The sequence below is a fragment of the Herpailurus yagouaroundi genome, unplaced genomic scaffold (assembly GCF_014898765.1).
Source record: "Herpailurus yagouaroundi ecotype Mexico unplaced genomic scaffold, PumYag 189, whole genome shotgun sequence".
NCBI lineage: Eukaryota > Metazoa > Chordata > Mammalia > Carnivora > Felidae > Herpailurus > Herpailurus yagouaroundi.
This window is the reverse complement of record NW_024412420.1, coordinates 13,584,016-13,607,645: the sequence shown is the minus strand read 5'-3', so window position 1 is coordinate 13,607,645 and position 23,630 is coordinate 13,584,016. Positions and strand designations below refer to the sequence as shown.

Here is a 23,630-nt window from a genome sequence, read left to right as displayed (position 1 = left end):
ACTAGGGATTGTGCAGCCCCTCCTTAATGATTTGTGGTCTCTCACCCCCATATTCCAAGCCTGGTGTTTATTCAAAGCCATAATGGAACCGGGATCTCTGCCTCTTTGCCTGCTCTGGGGGTTTTTAGGTTAGAATTGACAAGGCATGATAATCCCAAGAGTTGCTGTCTCTGGGAGCTTTCGTTGAGGATGCTATGATTTGGAATGTCTCAGAATTCTGAAGAAGCAGCTCAAAGTGCAGCTTGGGAAGTAAAAGCCAGCCCTCTTCTCTCTGGGCCACTGGGGCTCAGCAGCTCCCTCCCCTGTCCTCCGCTCTCAGTCCCTCCCAGCTCTGCCTGTGGTCCATTAGTGCTGCCTCTGTGCCCACAGTCTTCCCCACAAAGGTCACAGGCCCATTGACCTCATCAATCAGAGGCGCAGGTGGTGCTTGCGAGGGGCTTTCCCCTTTGTTTAGAAGCCCCTGTTTCTTGTAAGCCCTAACCAGTCCTAAGTATCACCCAGCCCCAGGGATGTTGACGGAGTAGGTCTGAAGTAGGTCCAGGAATCTGCATGTTTACAAACTCCCCAGCTGACTCTGCTGCAGGACCTGTCCTGCCGTGGCTTCTTCAGAACCTCCCAGATCATTCCATCTCTCACCTACTGCCTCACTGGAGTCTCAGGGCTCCATGCAGTACGTTGCTCAGGCTCTTACGGTCCTGCAGTCAATGCCACGAGCGGTGAAATGACCTCCTCTCAAACTCCTCAGGCTCCCAGGAAGGTTCCCAGCAGTTGATGGATCACAGTGGGGAGGCTTCTGGGGAGGAGGGCCCTGAACTCCACCTGGCTCACAGTAGGCCCCCAGCACCCTTGTAAAGAGAGTCTCGGTGCTCAGCACTGTCCTCGGGGGTGTGGAGGAGTCCCAGGTGGGTGAGGCCGTGCCCGCTGACTCTGCGTCTGTGCCCCCGACAGCGGAGACCTCACCACTGGCCAGCTGTGAAATTCCGCAACCACCCCAACCACGCCACCTACACGGAGGTCGAGCCCTCGGGCCACGAGAAGGAGGGCTTCGTGGAGGCTGAGCAGTGCTGAGAGCACCCGGTCTCCCCTTGGAAGGACAGGAAAGAAGACCCCGGGACCCCAGAAAAGACCAGTCAAAAGCAAAGCGGAGAAGTGACTTTCCTTGGCTTCCTCTGAACATGTCCTGGCTGGGACGATGAAGATGAGTCCATGGCTTGTGTCGCCAGAGCCACAGTTTGGCCATCACACCCCATATCCTGAAGCAGGGGGCAGAAAAGCAACCACGTGAGGTTTTTAAGGGATGACAACCTGATTTCATCCTGTTTTGATGTAAGGGGTCCCTGTCCCCTTCTGGGTCTCTCAGTGGTCTCCTCGGTGGTACTGCCCCAGGGGCCCCTCCCACCTGGAGATGGCCAGACACCCTGCTCCGGTCACCTAACGCCCCTCCGTGTGACACAGAGGCCAAAACTCTAGATTGGGGCGGCCCCATTCCAGGGTCCATAGACTCCAGAGCTGGTCCTCATGGCTATGGATTCAGTGTATTTTCCCCAGCCTCTGTGGTTCTGGAAGTCTGAAGAAGTTTTATCCATCTGTTAAGCACAGGTATGGCTTTGTATGGCAGGTTGTCATCAGAGGAAAGCCAAGTGGGAGGAGACAAAACACCTGGCGGGGAAAGTTGCATTTACCCTCTTTCGACTGACTCATCCTTTCTGCTGGCAACCAGTCCTTCCGCAACGAACGTGCGTGCAGCCCACATCATGGGCTTTACCGCAACTGCGGCCCAGCCTTGGCCTGGTGAGCCGTGCTGTGTGTGGCCGCATCCACAGTGTGGGGCTCTTGATTCCAATGGCACGTTCGGCGGCCACTGAATTCACTGGCCTGGCCTGTCAGTGTCAGCAGGTACCTTCAAAGGCAGGGCCTGCCAGACTAATTCTTTTCTTCCTCTGAGCTGAATGTTTCTAGCCATTAAAGAGAAGAAACAGGCTGGCAGGAGGGCTTCTGGAGACCTACTCGGCAGGGAACTTCAGTTGGATTCTGTTGAGGAGCAAAGCGGCCGGAATGGATGGGCCAGAGGAAGCCGGCACGGGCAGGAAGGACTTTCCACGCGACCTTGACCTGGAAAGTGGCTTCCATCTTTTTCCAGCTCCGGTGGAAGCTTTTGGAGCAAAGAGCTAGGCTCGCAAACGTCACCTGGTTTTAAGGGAATTCCGTTCCAGGGATGAATTGTGGCTGCTTCCTGAAGAGCCTTTACACTTGAAATCCATAGCTCAACCTCATTCAAAGTAAAGAACAGCAGCAAATAAATGTTAAATCAACCTCTACTTGGTCACGCCCTTTTATTTTTTTTAATTTTTTTTTCAACGTTTATTTATTTTGGGGACAGAGAGAGACAGAGCATGAACGGGGGAGGAGCAGAGAGAGAGGGAGACACAGAATCGGAAACAGGCTCCAGGCTCCGAGCCATCAGCCCAGAGCCTGACGCGGGGCTCGAACTCACGGACCGCGAGATCGTGACCTGGCCGAAGTCGGACGCTTATCCGACTGCGCCACCCAGGCGCCCCTAGTCACGCCCTTTTATGCGTATCGCCGTGTCAGTGTCACCCGGGACACTGCAGAAGAAAGAAGTTAAAGCACAAGGCCTCCTGAGGTGGGGGTAGGGAGTCTGCCAATAACCAGACACATGGGAACACTTGACCCAATGTTTTCCAGACGCTTCGTGATTTATCCTCAGTGAGGCCACTATTGACAACCCACGTGGGGAAAATGCTGGAGATATATATATATATAATATATGTATTATATTTATAATACATGCATATAATATACAATCATAATATATAATATATATTATATATGCATATAAATATTTTCCCATAACCCAGACAAGGAAGAGCTATGGAGAGGGTCAGAATCTGAGAAAGAAAAAAGTGCAACCAAGAGAATAGGGGTCCTTTCCAAGCTTCTGAAGGACAGAAAGGTCTATAACTGAGCTTTCTTAATGAGAGAAGAGCAGCCAGGCGCTAAAATGAGCTGGGCTCCCAGCACTCCCGGCTGGCAGGAGGGTGATTTTTGCCCTTGCCTGTCTAGCAAAACATCTATGACCTTTATGTGTCTAAAAAAGCCAGTGGGGCAGTTCCTGTTGTGGCCCAATGCAGGGCACAGCACCATTCGCCCCCCCCTCCCAAACTCCAGCAAGCTTCTTCCCAAGTGGGAGCTCTGCCCACTGTTCAGGATTCCTGAAGGGAAAGAACACGGAGAATGAAGAAAGGGGTAGGGATTCGGTGAGGCCTGTGCCGTAACCCCCGCAGGTAGAGAAAGCTCGGGATGCCTCTGCCAGGTCAGAGCAAGCCTGGCTGACCCCTGTGTTGACAGTGGTGACAGCAGTGGAGCCGTTTGGCAGCAGGTGGCCTTGTTTGTTTACAGCAAAAAGAGCTAAAAATGTGTCACTAGGAGAGGCCCCTGGACATGAAGAGTCTTTAGATTTCTCGAGCCAAAACACATAACCAATGCTCCTGAGTTATAGAGGCAGGCATCTCACAGAGTTAACGCCAGTTCCCGGCTACCTTTAGGATCTGTGACAAGATAAGCATTTCTTAGACTCGGGAGTTTTACACCAAGGTTTAGAGCAGGTTAGCGGGGGTGCTCGAGAGAGCCTCACTTGGAGAATGAGTGGCCAGAAGGAGACACAGGGGTCTGGCGGTCAACCCTCCACGTTTGGCTGACAGTCCAGCAAGGCCAGTAGCACCTCACATAAGTGTGCGATCAACCACAGAGGGCTTGCAGACTTCCAGGACCTTCTGCCCCACCGGCAGATAGTCTCCTAGGAAAGCAGGTCGTTGGCAGGTACCTTTCCCACGTGGTGCCTTTGGGTGTCCTCACCATGATCTCACTGCGGGGCGGGAGGGCAGGATCCGTGGGAGTTCACCGCGGCGACAGGAAGCTCCAACTCTGTGAAACAGGGCTCTGGGAAGCTGTGTTGTACCCAGAAATCGGAAGTTCTCAGGGAAGCTCTGTTTTATACCAGAGCTCTTTTTTTTTAATTTTTTTTTTAACGTTTATTTTTGAGACAGAGAGAGACAGAGCATGAACGGGGGAGGGTCAGAGAGAGGGAGACACAGAATCCGAAACAGGCTCCAGGCTCCGAGCTGTCAGCACAGAGCCCGACGCGGGGCTCAAACTCACAAACCTTGAGATCATGACCTGAGCCGAAGTCGGCCGCTTAACCGGCTGAGCCACCCAGGCGCCCCTAAACCAGAACTCTTAAGAGAGCCCGTGTGAGGGGAAGAAGAGGAATGCAGAGGCCGGGTGTGAGAGGGGCCCTGGGTCAGGCTGACAGCACCAAACATACTCCTTCAGTCTGCTGCCTCCAGATGTGCGGGTTTGTCCGGGAAGGTCCTGGGGTTTTGGATTCTAGAACATGAGCACATATGAGCCGAGCCATCAACCCCAGCACCAGGAATGCCCCAGGTATTGCAGACGAGGTTTCCAAACTCGAATGACTGGCCATCTCCCTCCCGCCAGAATCAAGTGCCACCCGCTCACGCCAGCAGGCCTGCGATGACACTAGAGGCCACTTTTTCATGTCTCAGCCTGCAGCCCGAGGTTGAGAATGTTCTTTTGTCACCATCAGAGGTGCTCTATGGACCACTAGAAGTAAGTTTTTCAATTTGTGTGTCTTAGCAGGGCTCCCCTGTGTGTGTATATATTTAGGCATGCATACACATATGTGCATACACATGTACATTTTGTTGCTGAAAACATTGGATGGAGCTGTAGCTGTGCTCAGGCTTAAGACAGTAGCAAAAGCTGGGGCCCCTGGGTGGCTCAGTCAGTAGAGCTTCCGACTTTGGCTCAGGTCATGATCTCACGGTTCATGAGTTTGAGCCCCTCATCTGGGCCCTGTGCTGACAGCTCAGAGCCTGGAGCCTGCTTGGGATTCTGTGTCTCCCCCTCTGTCTGCCCTTTCCCCACTTGCACTCTGTCTCTCAAAAATAAATAAACATTAAAAAACTTTTTTTTTTAACGTTTATTTATTTTTGAGATAGAGAGAGACAGAGCATGAACAGGGGAGGGTCAGAGAGAGGGAGACACAGAATCTGAAACAGGCTCCAGGCTCCGAGCTGTCAGCACAGAGCCTAACGCGGGGCTCAAACTCACGGACCGCAAGATCATGACCTGAGCCAAAGTCGGCCGCTCAACCGACTGAGCCACCCAGGCGCCCCCCGTTTTTTTTTTTTTTTTTTTTTTTAAAGGCAGTGGCAAAAGCCACCAGCCCACCACACTATTTGAAAAGCAGAGTGTTCAACACTTGAACTGATCACTCATCTGGTTGTGGGCAAGGCTAAGACTCTCTTCTCCCAGTCCTGGAAAAGATAACAGATTTGCACAGAGCACTGATCAGTCAGGGGCTGCACTCAGGCTCCCTGGCCTTGGGAACCCACACCCGGGAGCGTCACAGATCAAATGCAGCCAACCTCTCTCTCTTTCTCTCTCTCTCCTTCTCTCTCTCCCCCCACTTTTTCCCCTGCCCCACCTCCCAACAAAAAAACTACCTGAACTTACACTCAGTGTTAATAATAAAAAAGCAACTTTCTTCTATGACTTCTGCTGTGTGCAAAATAAAGTGCCAAGAACTTTGAGTACCTCCTGTTCATCCCTGCTCCTGGCAAAGTTCCTGCACTAAGGAGCATAGGTGCAGCCCTCCAGCCACCTGCCCATCGGGGGTCCTCCCCCAGCCTCCCATCCCACCTCCGGGAGAAACAGTCTGGAAAGAGATCCCAGCAATTTATTTGTTTGGGGTATGTAAATCCCTGGAAGTAACCCTTGCGGGGTTTCTAATCTACTATCTAGAGATGTAAAATCAATCTGCAGAAGATGAGGCTGCCACATTTCTGGATGTCTTCCGGTCAGACCACTTGAGCGGCCTCTTTGTGTTATCACTCGGCGTTTTTTTGTTCACAAAACACCGTTAGACAGACCAAAACAGAGAGAGGAAAAATTTGAACTCCTCACGGCCAAAATCAGCTATGCCAAATTTCAGGCTCCAAACAAGCTGATTTATAAATAAACATGCCACGTCTCCAAGTAAGGAGGAATGAGTTGGAGAAGGCAACAAAGGCTGGTGAGGGAAAGCACTAAGTTATGTAGCCGGTCAGAAGGTGGGAGCTATAGCCCCAGCCTTGTCCCTGAGGAGCTGTGTGATGTGGGCCAAGTCGCCCAACTTCTCTGGGTAGGAATATGCTCGTCTTCTTAGCAAACAGCCTCACCTCCTTCCACCTCCCACCCCACAACCCTCGCCCTTTCACACAGCACCTCAGACCCAAGCGACCCTTCCTTTTCCATTATCCTGATAAGGTTACCAACTTGTTCTACTCTGCCTGGGACCTCCTTGTTTCTAACACTGACAGTCCTATGTCCCAGGAAACCTCTCAAGGACTAGCACCAGTTGGTTAGTCTAGCCTTAGAGTCTATCCAGACTCCACAGGCTGAAAAGATAAGATTAATAATTTCAAGCACTGTAGGCAGGGGCGGGGCTGGCTGGCTCAGTCAGTAGAGCAGGCAACGCTTGACCTCAGGGTCCTGAGTTCAAGCCCCACACTGGGTGTGAAGTCTACTTTAAAAAAAAAAAAAAAAGGTACAAAAATTTTCCAGGACTTTAGAGTCTCGGACGTAGCTACTCAAAGTGTGGTCTCTATAGGCAACCCCTAAGGATTAGCCGGAAATGCAGAAGTCAGGCCCACCCAACCCAGACTTCCTGAGTCAGAATCTGCGCCTGAGTAGCTCCCCAAGGTGACTCATGTGAAACCCAAGAAAGTTTAGGAAGCACTTCTAGGAAGCAAATTTACCTACATGATACCAGCCCACTGGGGAGGCATTATTCCCCCGTTTCCTAGATGAGGAAACTGAGGTTCAGACAGGGGGTTTATACTGGTTTATTTATTAATTTGACCCACACTCATTAAGCACCTACTGTGTGGCATGTGCTGGGTACCATTAAGTGACTTGCCCCAGGTCACATAGCTAGTTAGGTAGCCGGGACAATCTCCACACCCAGGACTTGGGGTTCCCATCAGAGGTTATTGCCTGTGCACCACAGGGCGGCACCAGACCCACACAGCCACGGTTCAGTTGTAGAAGCTGACTGCAGAGAAAACAGAGTCCTCCCAGGCCTGTAGGGAGCCTCAAAAAGATGCATAACAATGACTTCAGATACTCATTCTTGGCTCCTGGAACTGTGAGCTTATCAGGTATTTATCTCCACAGTCCCAAGAGCTTGAAAATGTCCTCATTTGTTGCTGCCTCCAACCCGTCCCCCACTGGGAGACCCTCTCGCAAGATTTGGAAGCACTTTCCCTAAGGCTTTACAGAACAAGGACCATGCCTCTGTGCTATTTTTCTTCTTGAATGGAGGATAATTGATTACTTCATTTGCCACAATGGGGCTGGAGAGAAGGGAGGGGGGAAGGGGGAGTCCTCACTTGAACTGCTAAAACCAAAGAGAAAGTCTCTGGGGGACGATTTTTCTGACGTTCATGAGGCATTTTTACATTTGGTCCCTCGAGATAGCTAAATCATGCCCACAGTTTTCCATAAAGTTAAAAGCACTGAAAAAGAAATATCTGAATATAGGCCAATAACATTTCATCATTCATTCCCCGTCGTACAATCCAACCTTCCCTTCCAGCTTCAGTCTTTCCTTTTCAATTCAGAAATTGACTGTCACCACCATGGGATCCGATGGAGGGTCCAAAAGGTATAATCTAAGGCTCACCAGGTCCAGCTGAGGAAAGTCTGAAAATCCTCAAGAAATAACAAATCCCATCTCTCTTCCAAGGACCCACAGGTCTCAAGAAACTCAGATGTGGTAAATCAAGTGCCTAATGGTGAGCCTTTTGCCCTGACTCCTCTCTCCCAAGGAACAGTAACTAATTCAAAGAGCCTCTCCTCAAGGCCAAGAGGGCAGCTGGTCCCACGGCCCACCCTGTCCCCTCTCTAGAGGGTCCACACTCCTCTCTGTTCCTTGGCACTCTTCTCCCCCAAGACCTCTATGGGCTGGGCAAAATCTTCCCAGCTGCCTTTGCTCTTTCCTCTGCCTCCAGAGACAAGCACTCAGCCCTCTTCCTTGCAAGGGAGGAACCAAAACAAACAAAATCAGGCATTGGCAAAACTTACTTACAAAAGCCCTGATCCCATTTGCTTTTGTCCTCTGAGATGACGATGGGGGCGGGTGGCAGACAGCTCACATTTACTAAGCGCTGACTATATTCCAGGCAATGTGGTATGAGATTTATTTGTATTATCACCTAGGAGGCAGGTGTTATTGTTAGCTCTACCTTACAAGGAGGCGACTGAGGTGCAAAGCAGGAGGAAATTTGCTCCAGATCACCAGCTAGGTCACTCAGGCAAAGTAACTAAACCTTGGCAAAGGTAACTAGAAGTCAGCTGGCCTATTGTTCGATGTCTCTGCTTTGGTTCCTGGGGTCAGGCCTGCCCTCTGTCAAAGGCCCTGTGAACTCTGTCCTCCATGGAAGCCAGGGAATGGAATTAGATCGAAAGAGGCAACATTGCCTCAGGTTTTACATCTCTGAGGCCGCCCAGATGGGGCGCCCAGTTCACCGGGTGTTAGGCTCTCTAGAAATGAACCCCCTTGTGGTGCTCCTCCTATCCTTTGGGTCACACATCTTAAAGACTGTTACCTGATGTTTTCTTGTCCATAAGAGCCCAGATTACAAGAATGGCTTTGTCCAGTTCCCCAACCCCTTAGTTTTACAGAGGGAAAGCAGAGGCCCGTGAAGGCCGAGAATGACTCTCCCACAGCCACAGAGAAAGCAGGAGGGCCCAGGCTTGCTGGTTCTCAGAGCTAGCATGTGCGGTGGGTAAAGCACAGGGGCTCTGGTGCCCCTGGGCCTGGGTTGAATGCTGGCGATGCCACATGCCCCCTCTGTCACCTTACACAATCGCTCCATATCCCTGCTCACTTACAGCATCAGCTAAACGGAAGTGATGAAAATAGTAGCACCTGCCTCATCAGGCTGTGTAAGGATTAAATATTCCAGCATTTGCAGAGCACTCAGAAAGTGCTCTCCAGGTCTCCATCTCTCCTTCTCCTCCTCCTCCTCCTTCTTTTTAACGTTTATTTATTTTTGAGAGACAGAGACAGAGCACAAGCAGGGGAGGGGCAGAGAGAGAGGGAGACACAGAATCTGAAGCAGCCTCCAGGCTCTGAGCTGTCAGCACAGAGCCCAAGGCGGGACTTGAACCCACGAACCGTGAGACCATGACCCGAGCCGAAGCTGGACGCTCAACTGACTGAGCCACCCAAGGGCCCCTCTTTGCCTCTTTTTCACTTGTTAATTACTAACTGCAGCATGATGTATTATCACTGGGGGCGAATGGATTTTCTGGCACCTTCTACCGCCTTTATGTTTGGGTGTCGTTTCCACCAGAAGATGGTGCTTTGCTGGGTGACCTGTTCAGCAGGCAGCATCTCTCTCTCAGAAAGCCTCCCACTTACCCCAGGGTGGGGACAGACGTCGACAGACATCCTTGCAAAGGGGTGGCTCTTGTGACTCTAAAGGAAACAGGCACTGAAATGTCTCCTCACTCTTCACTCTTAGCTTTCTATATTTATCTTCAAAACACCAAGTTATTTTCGTGTTCTTTAGAGGGAAAAATAGAGGAATATGAGAAAGGGATATTGCAGAATTTCCGCAGAAATCAACCCCTGAAAACTGCCCTCAGCGATTAATTTTGAAGGAGGGTCTCAGTACCCAAGGCTGACTGTTTTGTAAGTAGTCTACATGAGGCACTGGGTTTTCTTTTCTAGTTCCTTTTAAACCTAAATTAAAAACAGATTGAACTAAACAAAACTGGATGCATCACAATCCCAGATATCAAGATCTACTGCAAAGCTGTAGTAATGAAAACAGTATGGTACTGGCACAAAAATAGAGACACAGATCAATGGAACAGAATAGAGAAGTCCAGAAATAAACCCACGATGATATGGTCAATTCATCTTTGACAAAGGAGGCAGGTATACGTAATGGGGAAAAGACAGTTTTTTCAACAAATGGTGCTGGGAAAACTAGACAGCCGCATGCAAAAAAATGAAACTGGACCAGATTCTTACACCATACACAAAAATAAACCCAAAATGGATTAAAGACCTAAATGTGAGGCTTGAAACCATAAAAATCCTTGAAGAGGGCATAGGCAGTAATACCTCTGACATTGGCCATAGCAACATTTTTCTAGATGGCTCCTAAGGCAAGAGAAACAAAAGCAAAAATAAACTGTTGGGACAACACCAAAATAAAAATCTTCTGCATAGCAAAGGAAACAACAAAACAAAAGACAACCTACTTAATGAGAGAAGATATTTACAAATGACATATCCGATAAAGGGGTTACTCTCCAAAATATAAACAGAACTTATACAACGCATCACCAAAAAAAACAAATAATCCAATTTCCAAATGGGCAGATGGGGCGCCTGGGTGGCTCAGTCAGTTAAGCATCTGACTCGACTCTTGGTTTCAGCTCAGGTCCATGATCTCACAGTTGGTGAATTTAAGTCCCGCTTAGGGTTCTGTGCTGACAGCTCAGAGCCTACTTGAGATTCTCTCTCTCTCTCTCTCTCTCTCTCTCTCTCTCTCTCTCCTCTCTCTGCCCCTCCCCTGTTTGTGCTCTCTCTCTCTCTCGCTCTCTCTCTCAAAAAATAAATAAATAAACTTTTTAAAAAATGGGCAGAAGACATGAAGAGACATTTCTCCAAAGAAGATATACAGAGAGCAAACAGACACATGAAAAAATGCTCAACATCACTCATCATCCGAGAAATGCAAATCAAAATCACAATGAAGTATCCACTTCACACCCGTCAGAATGGCTAAAACCAAAAACAAGAAACAACAGTGTTGGTGAGGATGTAGAGGAAAAGGAACCCTCATGCACTGTTGGTGGGAGTGCAAATTGGTGCAGTCAGTATGGAAAAGAGTATGGAGGTTCCCCCCAAAATTAAAAATAGAACGACCCTACGACCCAGCAATTGCACTACTGGCTATTTGCCTAAAGAGTATGAAAACACTAATCTGAAAAGATATATGTACCCCTATGTTTACTGCAGCATTATTTACAATAGCCCAAATATGGAAGCAGTCTATATCCATTCGTCTATATATGAATGGATAAAGAAGATAGGATACACACACACACACACACACACACACACACACACACACACACAAACACACACAGTGGAATATTACTCAGCCATAAAAGAATGAAATCTGGGAGGGGCGCCTGGGTGGCTCAGTTGGTTAAGCGTCTGACTTGATTTTGGCTCAGGTCATGATCTCATGGTCTGGGCATGGAGCCTGCTTAAGATTCTCTCTCTCCCTCTTCCTGTTTTTCCCCTGCTTGTGCACACATGCACATCGCACACTCTTTCAAAAAACAAAAAAAAAAAGATGAATGCAATCTTGCCATTTGCAATGACATGGATGGATCTAGAGGGTATAATGCTAAGTGAAATAAGTCAGAGAAAGACAAATACCGTGATTTCACTCACATGTGGAATTTGAGAAACGAAATAAATGACTAGAGAAAAAAAGAGGCAAACCAAAAAACAGACTCTTAACTATAGAGAACAAACTGATGGTTATTGGAAGGGAAATGGGTGAAATGAGTGATGGGGATTAGAGTATGATGAGAAGCCATAAGGAAGCTGAGGGCCAAGCACAAGCTAGCACAGCGCCCCACCACTCCCCCCACCAGGTGGGGTATGTGTGACATTACTCAGGCACTCCAGGCTGCCCAAGAACAAAGGACAGGAAACAAATGGTTAAAGTGATAGAGTCTCCATCAGTTTACAAATATCTCATCAATGGCCTAATCTCCAGGAACTCCCTACTATCTTAATAATGCTTCCCTAGAGGGAAAAACAACCTTAGCTTGGCAATACCTATGCCTCCAGTAATCTGTAAACCCTCTTTAGCATATAGAAATCCCTTTAAAAAACTTCCTCTTGACTTTACCTTCCCCAACTCTACAGTAGATAAGCAGTCACTCTGCAGAGCCCCAGTGCAGCTCTTCCTGCCCCCGGTCCTGTCTCTGTGCTTTAATAAAATCACCTTTTTACACCAAAGACGACTTCAAGAATTGTTTCTTAGCTGTCAGCTCAGAACCCCCACCAATACCCCCAAAACCCCATCAGAGTATACTTATCATGAGGAGCGCTGAGTAATGTATAGAATTGTGGAATCACTATATTGTATGCCTGAGACCAATATAACACTGTTAACTATATTGGAATGGAAAAAAAAAAAAAAAAAAACAGATTAAACTAATAAAGCCTGGGTGGCTCAGCTGGTTAAGCGTCTGACTTTAGCTCAGGTCACGATCTCAAGGTTTGCGAGTTTGAGCCCCGCGTTGGGCTCTGTTCTGACAGATCAGAACAGAACCTCCCCTGCTCGCTCTCTCTCTCTTTCTCTCTCTCTCAAAAATAAACGTTAAAAAAAGAAAGAAAGGTGAAAAGGCTTCATTTTCTTTCAAAGGCACATAAGGCCAAGACAAGTCCAGATGTGGCTCTCTTATAGGGTATGTGTTCAGGTGGGCTGCAGGCTCACGGACCCCAGGGAGAGCAGGAGGAGGGGACCTCTAATCCCTAGGCCCACAGGATAACCAGAAAACCCAAATTTAGAACCCTCAATTCTCCCTTTGGAGGCTTCCCCTCCTTCAGGAGAGAAGGTCGCTGTCCCAGCAGCTTCCAGAAACAGCACAGGCTGGGTCTGCTGGTTTCTGGTTATTTGGCAAAAAAGCATAAATTAACTCTCAGTCCTCAGCACCCAAATAGATGACTCATAGTCAGCCCTGCTGCATAAAGAAAGGACACAAAATGAAGAAATGCAGAGCAAGCTGCCAGAGGCGCCGGGTGCCTTTCTGGAGCATTTCTGGAACGAATTCCTTCCTGGCCTGGTATTCGCAATTCAGATTCTCAGTTTCTGGGGAAAATCACTTACTGCTATATAAACACCCTGGGAGAGTGGGTGGTGTGGGATCATGGCCCAGGGCGGGTTAGAATCAAGCACCAAAAGGCTACAAAGGAATTTCTCTATTCCTTTGTTAGTGAAGATTTACCAAAAAGGCCCTTTGAGGAAGTAACTGCCTTTGAGATCTCAGAGACGCAGAACAGACCCCACAGGGTCTCCTCCAGGCTTTCTCTCTATTCCTTGACTTGGATCTGATGGTTAAAGAAATCACCGCTGTGGCGGTTTCTGTTACTTCCGTCTGAGTTCCTTCCTTTCAGGCAACTGTACAGATTTGACAACTAGCAATTATAGGAACCTAAATGAGCTCGCGTCTCCCGCACCACCTGTATTTCCTACACTCCGGAAAACAAAGCGCCTCAGCAGTTTGGCATATACAGGGCTCCTCTCCCACCTCCACACTCACTCAGAATAAAAGGATCCCTCCTAGGGGGCTTTACAGCTTTCAAAACACTTTCACACACTCAGGTCTCAAAGGCAGGGCAAGCAGAGCTCACACCATCCAGCCTTGGGGACACTCGACTGCCTGTCCCTTCTCCAGCCCCAGCCCCAGCCGAGCACGATGCTGAGTTCAGTATAAGCATAACTATACGTCTTAGCGATTAATCTTCTTAGTGGTCAAGAACATTTTCTCAATATCTCGGTTATGGTCTGAGCTCCCTAGTTCTTCCAGGTTGGCAGGGTAGAAACTAGATCTCATTGTTAGGATAAAGGAAACTGAAGCTCAGAGCATGAATGGTTTTCCCAGGCCCCACTGCCTCGGACCGGAACACCACATGGGAACTTCACCTTAGCCCGCCACCAATAATATGGCAAGGACAGCTAAGGTTATGGAGTGTCTTTTGCGGTCCTGCAGTGCTAAGCATTTCGGTGGCGTTTCAACAGAAGATAAGAAGGGAGGCCATGACCTTTACTCATGGTTGGATTCCCACTGATGTCAATGAAAACATGCCTCTTGGGCACCTGACCTTGGACCCTGCAAAGCAAGAGATGTGGGCATATAGAAAATAAGAGCTAGTCGCATAGTCACAGTTACGGTACTTAGGTAGAGTCTGTGAGAAAGATGAGGTCGCCTGAAACAGAGAACCATAGAACCGAATCCACATTTATGGCCTAAACTGGTAACTCTCAGACGGAGGTACGGTAGCTCCAAGGAAAACCAAGATGGAAGATCTCCAGCTGCTCCTTTCAGTAGAGTAGCCACTAGCTACACATGACTACTTAGCACTTAAAAGACATGAGCTGCTGGGGTGGCTCAGTCAGTTAAGTGCTGGACTTCAGCTCAGGTCATGGTCTTACAGTTTTTGGGTTCAAGCCCCGTGTCAGGCTCTGTGCTGACAGCTCAGAGCCTGGAGCCTGCTTTGGATTCTGTCTCCCTCTCTCTCTGCCCCTCCCCCACTTGTGTCCTGTCTCTCTCAGAAATAAGTAAACATTAAAAAAAACTTTTTAGGGGCGCCTGGGTGGCGCAGTCGGTTAAACGTCCGACTTCAGCCAGGTCACGATCTCGCGGTCCGTGGGTTCGAGCCCCGCGTCAGGCTCTGGGCTGATGGCTCAGAGCCTGGAGCCTGTTTCCGATTCTGTGTCTCCCTCTCTCTCTGCCCCTCCCCCGTTCATGCTCTGTCTCTCTCAGTCCCAAAAATAAATAAACGTTGAAAAAAAATTTAAAAAAAAACCTTTTTAATTAATAAACAAAAAAAGAAACACAGCTGGTCCCAGTTGAGATGTGCCATAAGTGTAACATACACTCTGGATTTAAAAAATTTAATACCAGAGAAAAGATTGTAAACATATGTCTTTAATAATTTTGATATTGATTACCTGTTGAAATTATGTTTTGGATATGTTGAGTTATATAAATTATTAAAATTAATTTCACTCCCTTAATGTGCGATTAAAAAACTAAATAAAATTAAAATTTTGATTTAATCAAAATTTGATTAAAAAATAAAATAAGAGGGTAAATTAAAACTATGTGTACTGTGATGGAAAGAATCCATCTAAATTGTTTTTTTTTTTTTTAATGTTCATTAATTTATCTTGAGAGAGGGAGAAAGAGAGGAAAAGAGAAAGAGGGAGAGAGAAAATCCCAAGTAGGCTCTGTGCACAGCACAGAGCCCAATGCAGGGCTTGAACTCATGAACCATGAGATGATGACCTGAGCCAAAATCAAGAGTTGAATGTTTAACTGACTGAGCCACTCGGGTTTTTTAACCATTAAGTTGGTTTTTTAACCATGATCATCCTTTATCAGGAAAATAAACTATGCCTGTGTAATTTACTTTAAATAAAGACATTAAGTGACTTGCCCGTATCCATTCAACAAGTGCAGAGCCAGGACTCGAACCTGGATCTATGACAACTCCTAATTCCTGTTCTCATCCCCATGAGAAACTACAGAGGTAAGAAGGCTTTGGAGGTGTTAAAATCAAGGGGAGAGAGAGAGAGAGACCTGCCTTGAAAGGTTCCCTGAGGAGACAGAACCAGTTTAGTCATGCAGGCAAAGCTTAATTTAGCTTATTTTGCAAGGCTAACCTGACCTGGATTATTTCTTGCTTGTGCCTCTGCAAACGATAAGCAAAACTTGAACTGTTTCCCAGCTTGCTAGGAGGGAACCACTGAAAATTGCCATGTTGTAACCAATCACTGTGAAGAATAAACAATCACTGCTTTCTCATTATCTAAGCTGCTTGACAGCAATATACTCCTGAGCCTCATTCCATGTTCTGGTCTGAGTGCTCCCGGTTTGCAAACTGCCTTTTTGGTGTGTGCACAATAAATTTCTCCTATTTACTGCTTCAGTGATTCATTGGCTTTGCTTTGGCTATTTGGAACCTTTGACAGAGGGCAGAGGAGCTGAACTCCCACCCATGTCAGGTCATCTCTCTGCAGCATTCCTGGAAGACAGACGGCTAGCATCTGCTTGAATACCTATGGTAATGGGGAGGTCATTACCTTTCCTGGCAGCATGCCCTATTGTTGGCCACCTGCTTGTTAGATTTTCCTCCACTAAATGAGGAGACATCAGTCCGTCCTAAGTTCTGTCCTTGAGTTTCGTATACTCAGAGAGGAGGCAGCCAACTTGAGCTTAGGCTGAAAGGACAGGCTGGCTTGCACTGGCCTTTAAGGAGAGGTCTCAGATACAGGTCCGGCAGTTTCATCACTGCTTTGTGGGGAAGGGCGCCCTAATTTGCCCTACACCCCACTCGGGCCACCTCACTGCCCAGCACGTCCTACAGACTTGACCTAGGTAAATCTCACTTGCTTCATGTGCACAGACAGCCTCCCTGATTGGCTGTGGGGCCACAGCTGCAGCAAACATCTGAATTTCCATTCATGCTAAGGCTTCCCACCACTGAAAGGATAATTATCTGCCCGCTGTGCTGACAGGTTCCCATCTGGTGAGGGCTGAATGCTGTGTCTTTAGAAAAGGCAAGCTTCTGGCCTGGCTTTGACAGGTTCCCTCAGCTACTCTAAGGGGAAAAAAGACACTGCTGGGGGTAGGGACTGGGACTCAGGGTTGGGAGAGGCATAGAGAGAAGAGGAAGGATCTGGGATGCTAATGAATTCCTTGTGATCTCACTCTCCTTCCAGCACACCCTCCTCTGCAAAACTCAACAGGGCTGCTTTGCCAGCCAGAGCTTGCAATGTGCCCAGGTAGACGGAACCCCGAGTCCCAGCGCAGCCTGTGAATTGTTGGCTGCTTGCTAGCGGATGGAAGTTGAGGACATGGGGTGCCTGGGTGGCTCAGTCGGTTGAGCATCTGACTCTTGATTTTGGCTCAGGTCATGATCCTAGGGTCCTGGGATCGAGCGCCGTGTTGGACTCTGAGCTAAGTGTAGACCCTGCTTAAGATTCTTTGCCCCGGGATGCCTGGGTGGCTCAGTCGGTTGAGCGTCCGACTTCGGCTTGGGTCATGATCCTGCAGTTCGTGAGTTCAAGCCCTGCATCGGGCTCTGTGCTGACAGCTCAGAGCCTGGAGCCTGCTTCAGATTCTGTGTCTCCCTCTCTCTCTGCCCCTCCCCTGCTCATGCTCTGTCTCTCTCTGTCTCTGTCTCTCTCCCCAACATTGAAAAAAAAAAAAAAAAAGATTCTTTGCCCCTCTCCCTCTCTCTTTCCAATTAAATAAATAAAGTCGAGGACAGAATACAAGAGGAGGGATCTGCAAAAGGGATTCCCCCCCACCCACCCAGCTCCCGGGACATCATACTGCAGGGGTCTGCTTTCCTGGTCTGTCCCCCTCACAGTGACAACAGAGCTGTGAACCCAGAACACTCACAGCCATGAGAATTGGCATCACTAAACCTTACCACTGCCTCTTCCCTCCTTTCCCTGCCACTTTCCTTTAAAAATTTTGTTTAATGTTTATTTATTTTTGAGACAGAGAGAGACAGAGCATGAATGGGGGAGGGTCAGAACGAGAGGGAGACACAGAATCCGAAGCAGGCTCCAGGCTCCGAGCGGTCAGCACAGAGCCCCACGCGGGGCTCAAACTCACGGACCGCGAGATCGTGACCTGAGCCGAAGTCGGCCGCTTAACCGACTGAGCCACCCAGGCGCCCCTCCCTGCCACTTTCAAAATAAAAAGAAAATAATAATAAAAGAAATGCTCTTTACGGGTTTTAGTAAAGGGTCTGAAGCCTATAATTTGATCCCCAGTTGCAATTCATCTAGAGAAGCTGTGGGAGGCCCTGTGTGGTCAAGACCTCAGGTCAACCATCTGCCAGCAGCCACGGTTTGCGGTCCTAACCACGACTGTTTCTAAGAGTTGGTGTAACTAGCAGAGTTAGGCTCACGTAAACCCCTAGTAGCATTATTGATTCCAGCCATGTGCTTTGCCCTAAGTCTCCATCTACATAGTTGCCACAAATGTGTGAGCCAGGAATTATTCTTATTAACATTTTGGAAATGTGGAAACCGGACTCGGAAGAATTAAACGACAAGATCACCCAGACAAAAAGTAGCAGAGAAGGGATTTGAAGCCAGCTCTGCCGTGCTCTAAAATCTGTGCTTTAAAAAACAAAATAAGGGGCACCAGGGTGGCTCAGTCAATTAAGCGTCTCTCAGTTTTGGCTCAGGTCATGATCTCAGGGTTCGTGAGTTTGAGCCCTGTGTTGAGCCCTGTGTTGAGCCCTGTGCTGACAGTGCGGAGCCTGCTTGGGATTCTCTCTCTCCCTCCTCTGCCCCTCCCCTGCTCATGCACACATACTCTCTCTCTCTCTCTCTCTCTCTCTCTCTCTCTCTCTCAAAAATAAACAACTTAAAAAAAATAAAGAAGTCTTTATAAAAAGTTTTTTAAATCTTATTATGGGAAATTTCTAACATACAGAAAAGCACCACAAATAGCCATATACCCAACACCAAGTTGTAACAATCACCAACACAGAGCCTTTCTTGCCATTCTATGCTTGCCCCTTCTCTTTTTTTAGGTTACTTCGAAGTAAACATTAGACATCATGCCATTTTATCCATTAACAATTCAGTGTGTATCTCTAAAAGAGAAAGATCTTCTAAATCTGTGCTCTTGACTCCCTCAAAATAATGACCCCGGGTGAGAGATTACCACAGAATGTCCAGAAAAAGTGTTAAGATTTACATCACCCCCAGGGGGGAATGAAGCATTCCCTGGCCGCCTGTGGCATTTCAGCATAATGTGGGGAGGCTACAGTCCTGATCTGTTAAGTCCCAAAATGCCCCTCTGGCATCCCAACCCCATCAAGACCCGCCCACCTGGCCATATGGACAAACCTTCCTGCCTGTTACCTGCAGTAGCATCTCTCTAAAGAAAAAACATAGGGTGGCTCAGCCGGTTGAGCGTCCCACTTCAGCTCAGGTCATGATCTCACGGCTCGTGGGTTCAAGCCCCACGTGGGGCTCTGTGCTGACAGCTCGGAGCCTGGAGCCTGCTTCGGATTCTGGGTCTCCCCTTTCCCTGCCACCCACCCCTGCTCATGCTCTGTCTCTCTCTGTCAAAAATAAATAAACATTTAAAAAAATAAATAAAAAAAGAAAAGAAAATGTAAAAAAAATAAAAATAAAAAAATAAAGAAAATGTTACCGAACCAGTTTCTTCCAGCTGTGCTATCTCAGGACACATTACTGAGTTGGCTGTCCAGTGCTCATGGAATAACATTAACATTTATTCAACACATCCATACGTCAGACGCTGACCTAGGAATTTTTATGTGGCGGGAACCCAATGCTTGATTTTTTTTTTTGTAAACATTTAGATTTGATTTTTGTGCTTCGCATTTCCGTTTGGTTTGGGATTTCATCATAATGTTTCAACTGAAATACTATGGAAGGGACCCTTCAAGGGTTGGATCCATCAATCAAGCGGTATTTCTTTTTTTTTTAATTTTTTTTCAACGTTTATTTATTTTTGGGACAGAGAGAGACAGAGCATGAACGGGGGAGGGGCAGAGAGAGAGGGAGACACAGAATCGGAAACAGGCTCCAGGCTCTGAGCCATCAGGCCAGAGCCCGACGTGGGGCTCGAACTCACGGACCGCGAGATCGTGACCTGGCTGAAGTCGGAGGCTTAACCGACTGCGCCACCCAGGCGCCCCAATCAAGCAGTATTTCTTGAGAACACGTGTGTGTGAGTCACCCTGGAAGCACCAAGAATAGAATATAGCTCCTGCTTTATACTGCAGTGGAAGAAGTTTCTCTGTATTGAAATCCGCAAATACTTTGCGAATCCCCGTCTCTCACGCCACAGGCCTCGTGGTCCCCATCCTAGGGAGCTTACGAGTCTAGCAGGGGGGATGAGACAAAGTACACAAATGAGCAGAACTCCAAGGCAGAACATCCCAACTGTCGCGGTTGCAACTGGGTGACTGGTGTGAAAAACAACACGTCATGGGAGTTGAAAGGTGATAGCAGTAAAGCGTGAGCTGGAGAACTCAGGAAAGCGTGGGTGGCACCTGAGACGTAGAATGTCCCCCAGGACTCTGTGACATGCTCTACACCCCCGTGTAAAACAGACTCAAGAGACCACCCGCTGGGTCTACTCTCAGCGTCGCCTCACCACGACAGCGGTGCTGGTGCTCACCGAGTGTAGCTGGCTCTGGTCCCATCTGCGTTCTTCCTCCATGAGCCCGAGGTGCCCCCTAACAGCTCTGGGCTGTCTACACTTACTGTGGAAGCCTGGCTGCTGCTGGTGACGGCTCTCGAGGGGTTGCTTGCTGAACCCAGACAGTTGGGTGATGCTGCAGCTCTCTGTGTCTCCAGCGGTGGGTTTGCTCACCGAATCAGTGGTTTCCTGCACACTGGAGGGATGATGAAATGGTCTGAAGCACCAACGGAGGAAAGAGTTATACCTCCCGGAATCAGGGCTGAAAATAGACCCGTGGTTGGGATTTTTACAGGCAGGGGTGACGGGGGGATGGAACTATTAGCAGAAGGCACAGATGCATGGGGCACCTGGGTGGCTCAGTCTGTTAAATGTCCGACTTGATTTCGGCTCAGGTCATGATCTCACTTGAACCCCACATCTGTACTAACATCACAGAGCCTGCTTAGGATTCTCTTTCTCCCTCTCTGTCTCTACATGACCCACCCCCCCCCCACCAAAAAAATAAAAAATTAAAAAAAAAAAAAAAAAAAAAGGCACAGAAGCCGGAACAGAGCATGTTCAGGGAACCCCATCTAGAGGGTGGGCCATGGGGGAAGACAGAGAGGGAAAACCAGGGAGGTGCATTTGAACAAGCAGGCTGGGCACTTGATGAAAACCCATTAAAACATGCTAAGGACATGGGGCGCCTGGGTGGCTCAGTTGGTTGAGCATCCGACTTCTGCTCAGGTCATGATCTTGTGGTTCGTGAGTTTGAGCCCGGTCCTGCACTGCATTAATTCGTTGTTTCCCCAGAGCTTGGCACATAGTAGGTGCTCATTAAATATTTATTGAAAGAAAGAAAAATAGAAAGGGAAGAAAGGTGGGAGGGAAGGAAAGAAAAAAAAAAGGCAAACCTGTGGTATGCTATGAAGATGGTTTGGGGAGAGGCACCAGAGACCTTTCTGCAGTGACGGAGGAGTTAGAAATGGTCAGGTGGGCGATCCACAGTACTTCAGTAAGAGCATCTCTGGCATGGCCAGTGGGGGAGGAAAGCAAAAACAAGGATCCTAGGATGACTGGGAAAAAATGATGGGGCCATTAAGAGAAAGAAGACAACCAGGAGGAGAAGCATGTAGGTGGGGGAAGGCAGTCAAAGGATGATTTTCATTTTGGACACTTTGAGTTTCAGGTCGTGCCCAAAGTCAGCTAGCCAAGAGGCAATGCAGCGGGAGCTCTGGACCCGGGGGGCATCCGCAGAGAGGTTCCAGTGGCAATCTTGGGAGCGGGTGAGGTCATGGGGCAGAGGAGAGAGGAGACCCAAGCCTCGAGCCTCGGAGGCAGAGCCTTGAGGAATGCCCGCACCAAGGGAAGAGAATAAGCAGCAGCTGGAGAGACAAAAGGGAAACCAGGAAAGCGCAGCACGGCATCGCGGAGGGGGCTGGTTTCGAGGGGGAGGTGATCAGCAGGACCAGATGCTTCAGAGGTCCAGTGGGACGAGGTCTGAAAAAGCCCGCAGGATTTGGCAACAGGAGGTCACAAGAGCCCACAGAGGGCGCAGTGACTGTGACGCTGCTGAGGGATCCAGATGGTGTCTGGTAGGGAAGGAGCGGGCAGTGAAAGCCTGGAGGCGGCCAGCTAAAGCGCTCTTTGAAGGGCCCTGGCAGCCATGGGGAGAAGAAAGGAAGGACCAGGGCGGTGTGGTGGGAGGTAGGGTTGGATGAAGATGGGATTTCTGGAATGGGTGAGATGATAACAGATTTGTAGGCAGACGAGAAAGAAGCAGAGAGGTGGAAAGGAAGGGGACAGAGGCCATTTGGGGGAGCAGAGCAAATCCCAGAGAAGGAAGGGAAAACCGAGACAGCATGTCTTTTGAAAAAGCCTACCAATCAGAGCAGCACATAGTGATAACAATAAGTCCTTGTATCTGAAAAGCAACGATGGGGCCCCTGGGTGTCTCAGTCGGTTGAGCATCTGACTTCGGCTCAGGTCATGATCTCACATTCACAGGCGTCGGGCTCTGTGCTGACCGCTCAGAGCCTGGAGACTGCCTCTGATTCTGTGTGTGCGTGTCTCTCTCTTGCCCCTCCCCTGCTTGTGCTCTGTCTCTCTCTGTCTCTCGAAAAATAAAATAAAAAACGTTGAGTAGCAGTGAAATGCAATCTACAGAGCACTTTAATGTGCTTTATTTCATTTGATCCTTGTGAGGGTCGTATTATTATCTCTACTAAAACATAAGGAGGTTAAGTGATTCACTCAAGATCACACACCTAATAAACAGAAGAACTCAGGATCAAAAAGTCCCTCATGAGACGCTTATTGACCAAATGCCTGCTGTGCCAGCACTGTGTTAGGTGCCAAAGGTCCCAAAGAGAACAGAAATGGCTCCCGCGCTCAAGGAGCTCACGACCCCGGAGACTGACCTCCACACTACTGACTACTGCTCCAAGACATAATTGTGTTCGGACCGAGGAAGGCAGAGGGTTAGGATCCAAGGGAGGCTTTCCAGAATTGGTGATATTGAGCTGAATCTGGAAGGATAAACAAGAATGAGCTGGCGACAAGCAGGCTGACAAGGGGAAAGGCATTTCCAGCAAAGGAGAGTGGTGCAAGAGCCTGGAGTCTTTGGAAGCTAAGAGCAATTCACTCTGCTGGAACAGAGGGTAGGTGTGGCAAGGTCCGGGAGAGGCATGTGCCAAGTCCGGGGTGGGGAGGCGTGGCGTGCGTCCCTGAGGACCTCTAATCAGGTCCTTAAGGTGAGAGTGCCAGCAAAGGGTTTTAAGCGAGGAAAAGATATCAGATTTGCGTTCTGGAAAAATCACTCTGGAGGACCCCTGGAGGAAGCATGGAGGATGGGTGAGAGCAAGATATTATGGGAAGCGGGGAGACCAGTTAAGATGCAAATTCAGTGGCCTAGGCAAGAAAGGATGAAGCCAGCCTTGATGGGACAGTGGCATTTGTAATGGAATAGAGAACAAATATTTATATGTAGGAAAAAACTGGCCAGCCTTAGAGGAAAAAGAAGAGGAGGAAATAAGGAAATGGAAGGGTCTAGGACGACTCCCAGCTTCTGGCTGGAAGCAGGAAGAGGAGCAGCTATTGGTAGAGGTGGGGCATTAGGTAGAAAAATGAGTTCAGAACATATTGGGTTGAGAAGCCCATGGACATCCAGTTGGAGGTGCTCAGTGGGTAGTTAGATATGGGATCTGGGGCTCCTGGGGAAACTGACCTGAAGATATATCTTTGTGAGTCACAACATAAGGCAGTGGATGGAGCCTCAGATGGGGGTGAGTATTTGGCGGGGGAAGAGAAAAGTGTCTCTCGCACAGCCTTACGGAGCATTGGCATTTAAGGAGTAGGTGGATGAGAAGGGGCTCTTGAGAAGGAGGTCAGGAGGAGAGGCCAGAGAGGTAGGAAAGAAAAAAAAGGAGAAAAGGATGTTCCAGAAGACACTGAGATGTAGTGGGTCACCTGGGGAGACGCTACCGAGAACAAGAGTACCTTCCTCATTCCCTTTCAGGAGGAGAGGACTT

The 23,630-nt window shown here is 48.6% G+C and overlaps 1 protein-coding gene and 1 long non-coding RNA gene across 2 annotated transcripts in view; one reads left to right on the top strand and one right to left on the bottom strand.

Moving 5' to 3' along the window:
* Positions 1 to 2,318, top strand: part of PLXDC1 (plexin domain containing 1) — a 62,596-nt gene extending 60,278 nt beyond the window's left edge. Inside the window, exon 12 of the mRNA XM_040497895.1 lies at positions 949 to 2,318. Coding sequence (XP_040353829.1) covers positions 949 to 1,068 — 120 coding nt within the window. The 3' untranslated portion in view covers positions 1,069 to 2,318. The remainder of the gene's footprint in view (positions 1 to 948) is intronic.
* Positions 2,319 to 4,281: 1,963 nt separating this feature from the next.
* Positions 4,282 to 22,099, bottom strand: LOC121044897 (uncharacterized). The gene is made up of 4 exons (XR_005797527.1): positions 21,984 to 22,099; positions 21,015 to 21,176; positions 20,184 to 20,314; positions 4,282 to 4,407 (listed from the first exon to the last, which is right to left on the bottom strand). It is a non-coding gene; the product is annotated as an uncharacterized LOC121044897 (long non-coding RNA).
* Positions 22,100 to 23,630: the final 1,531 nt, after the last annotated feature.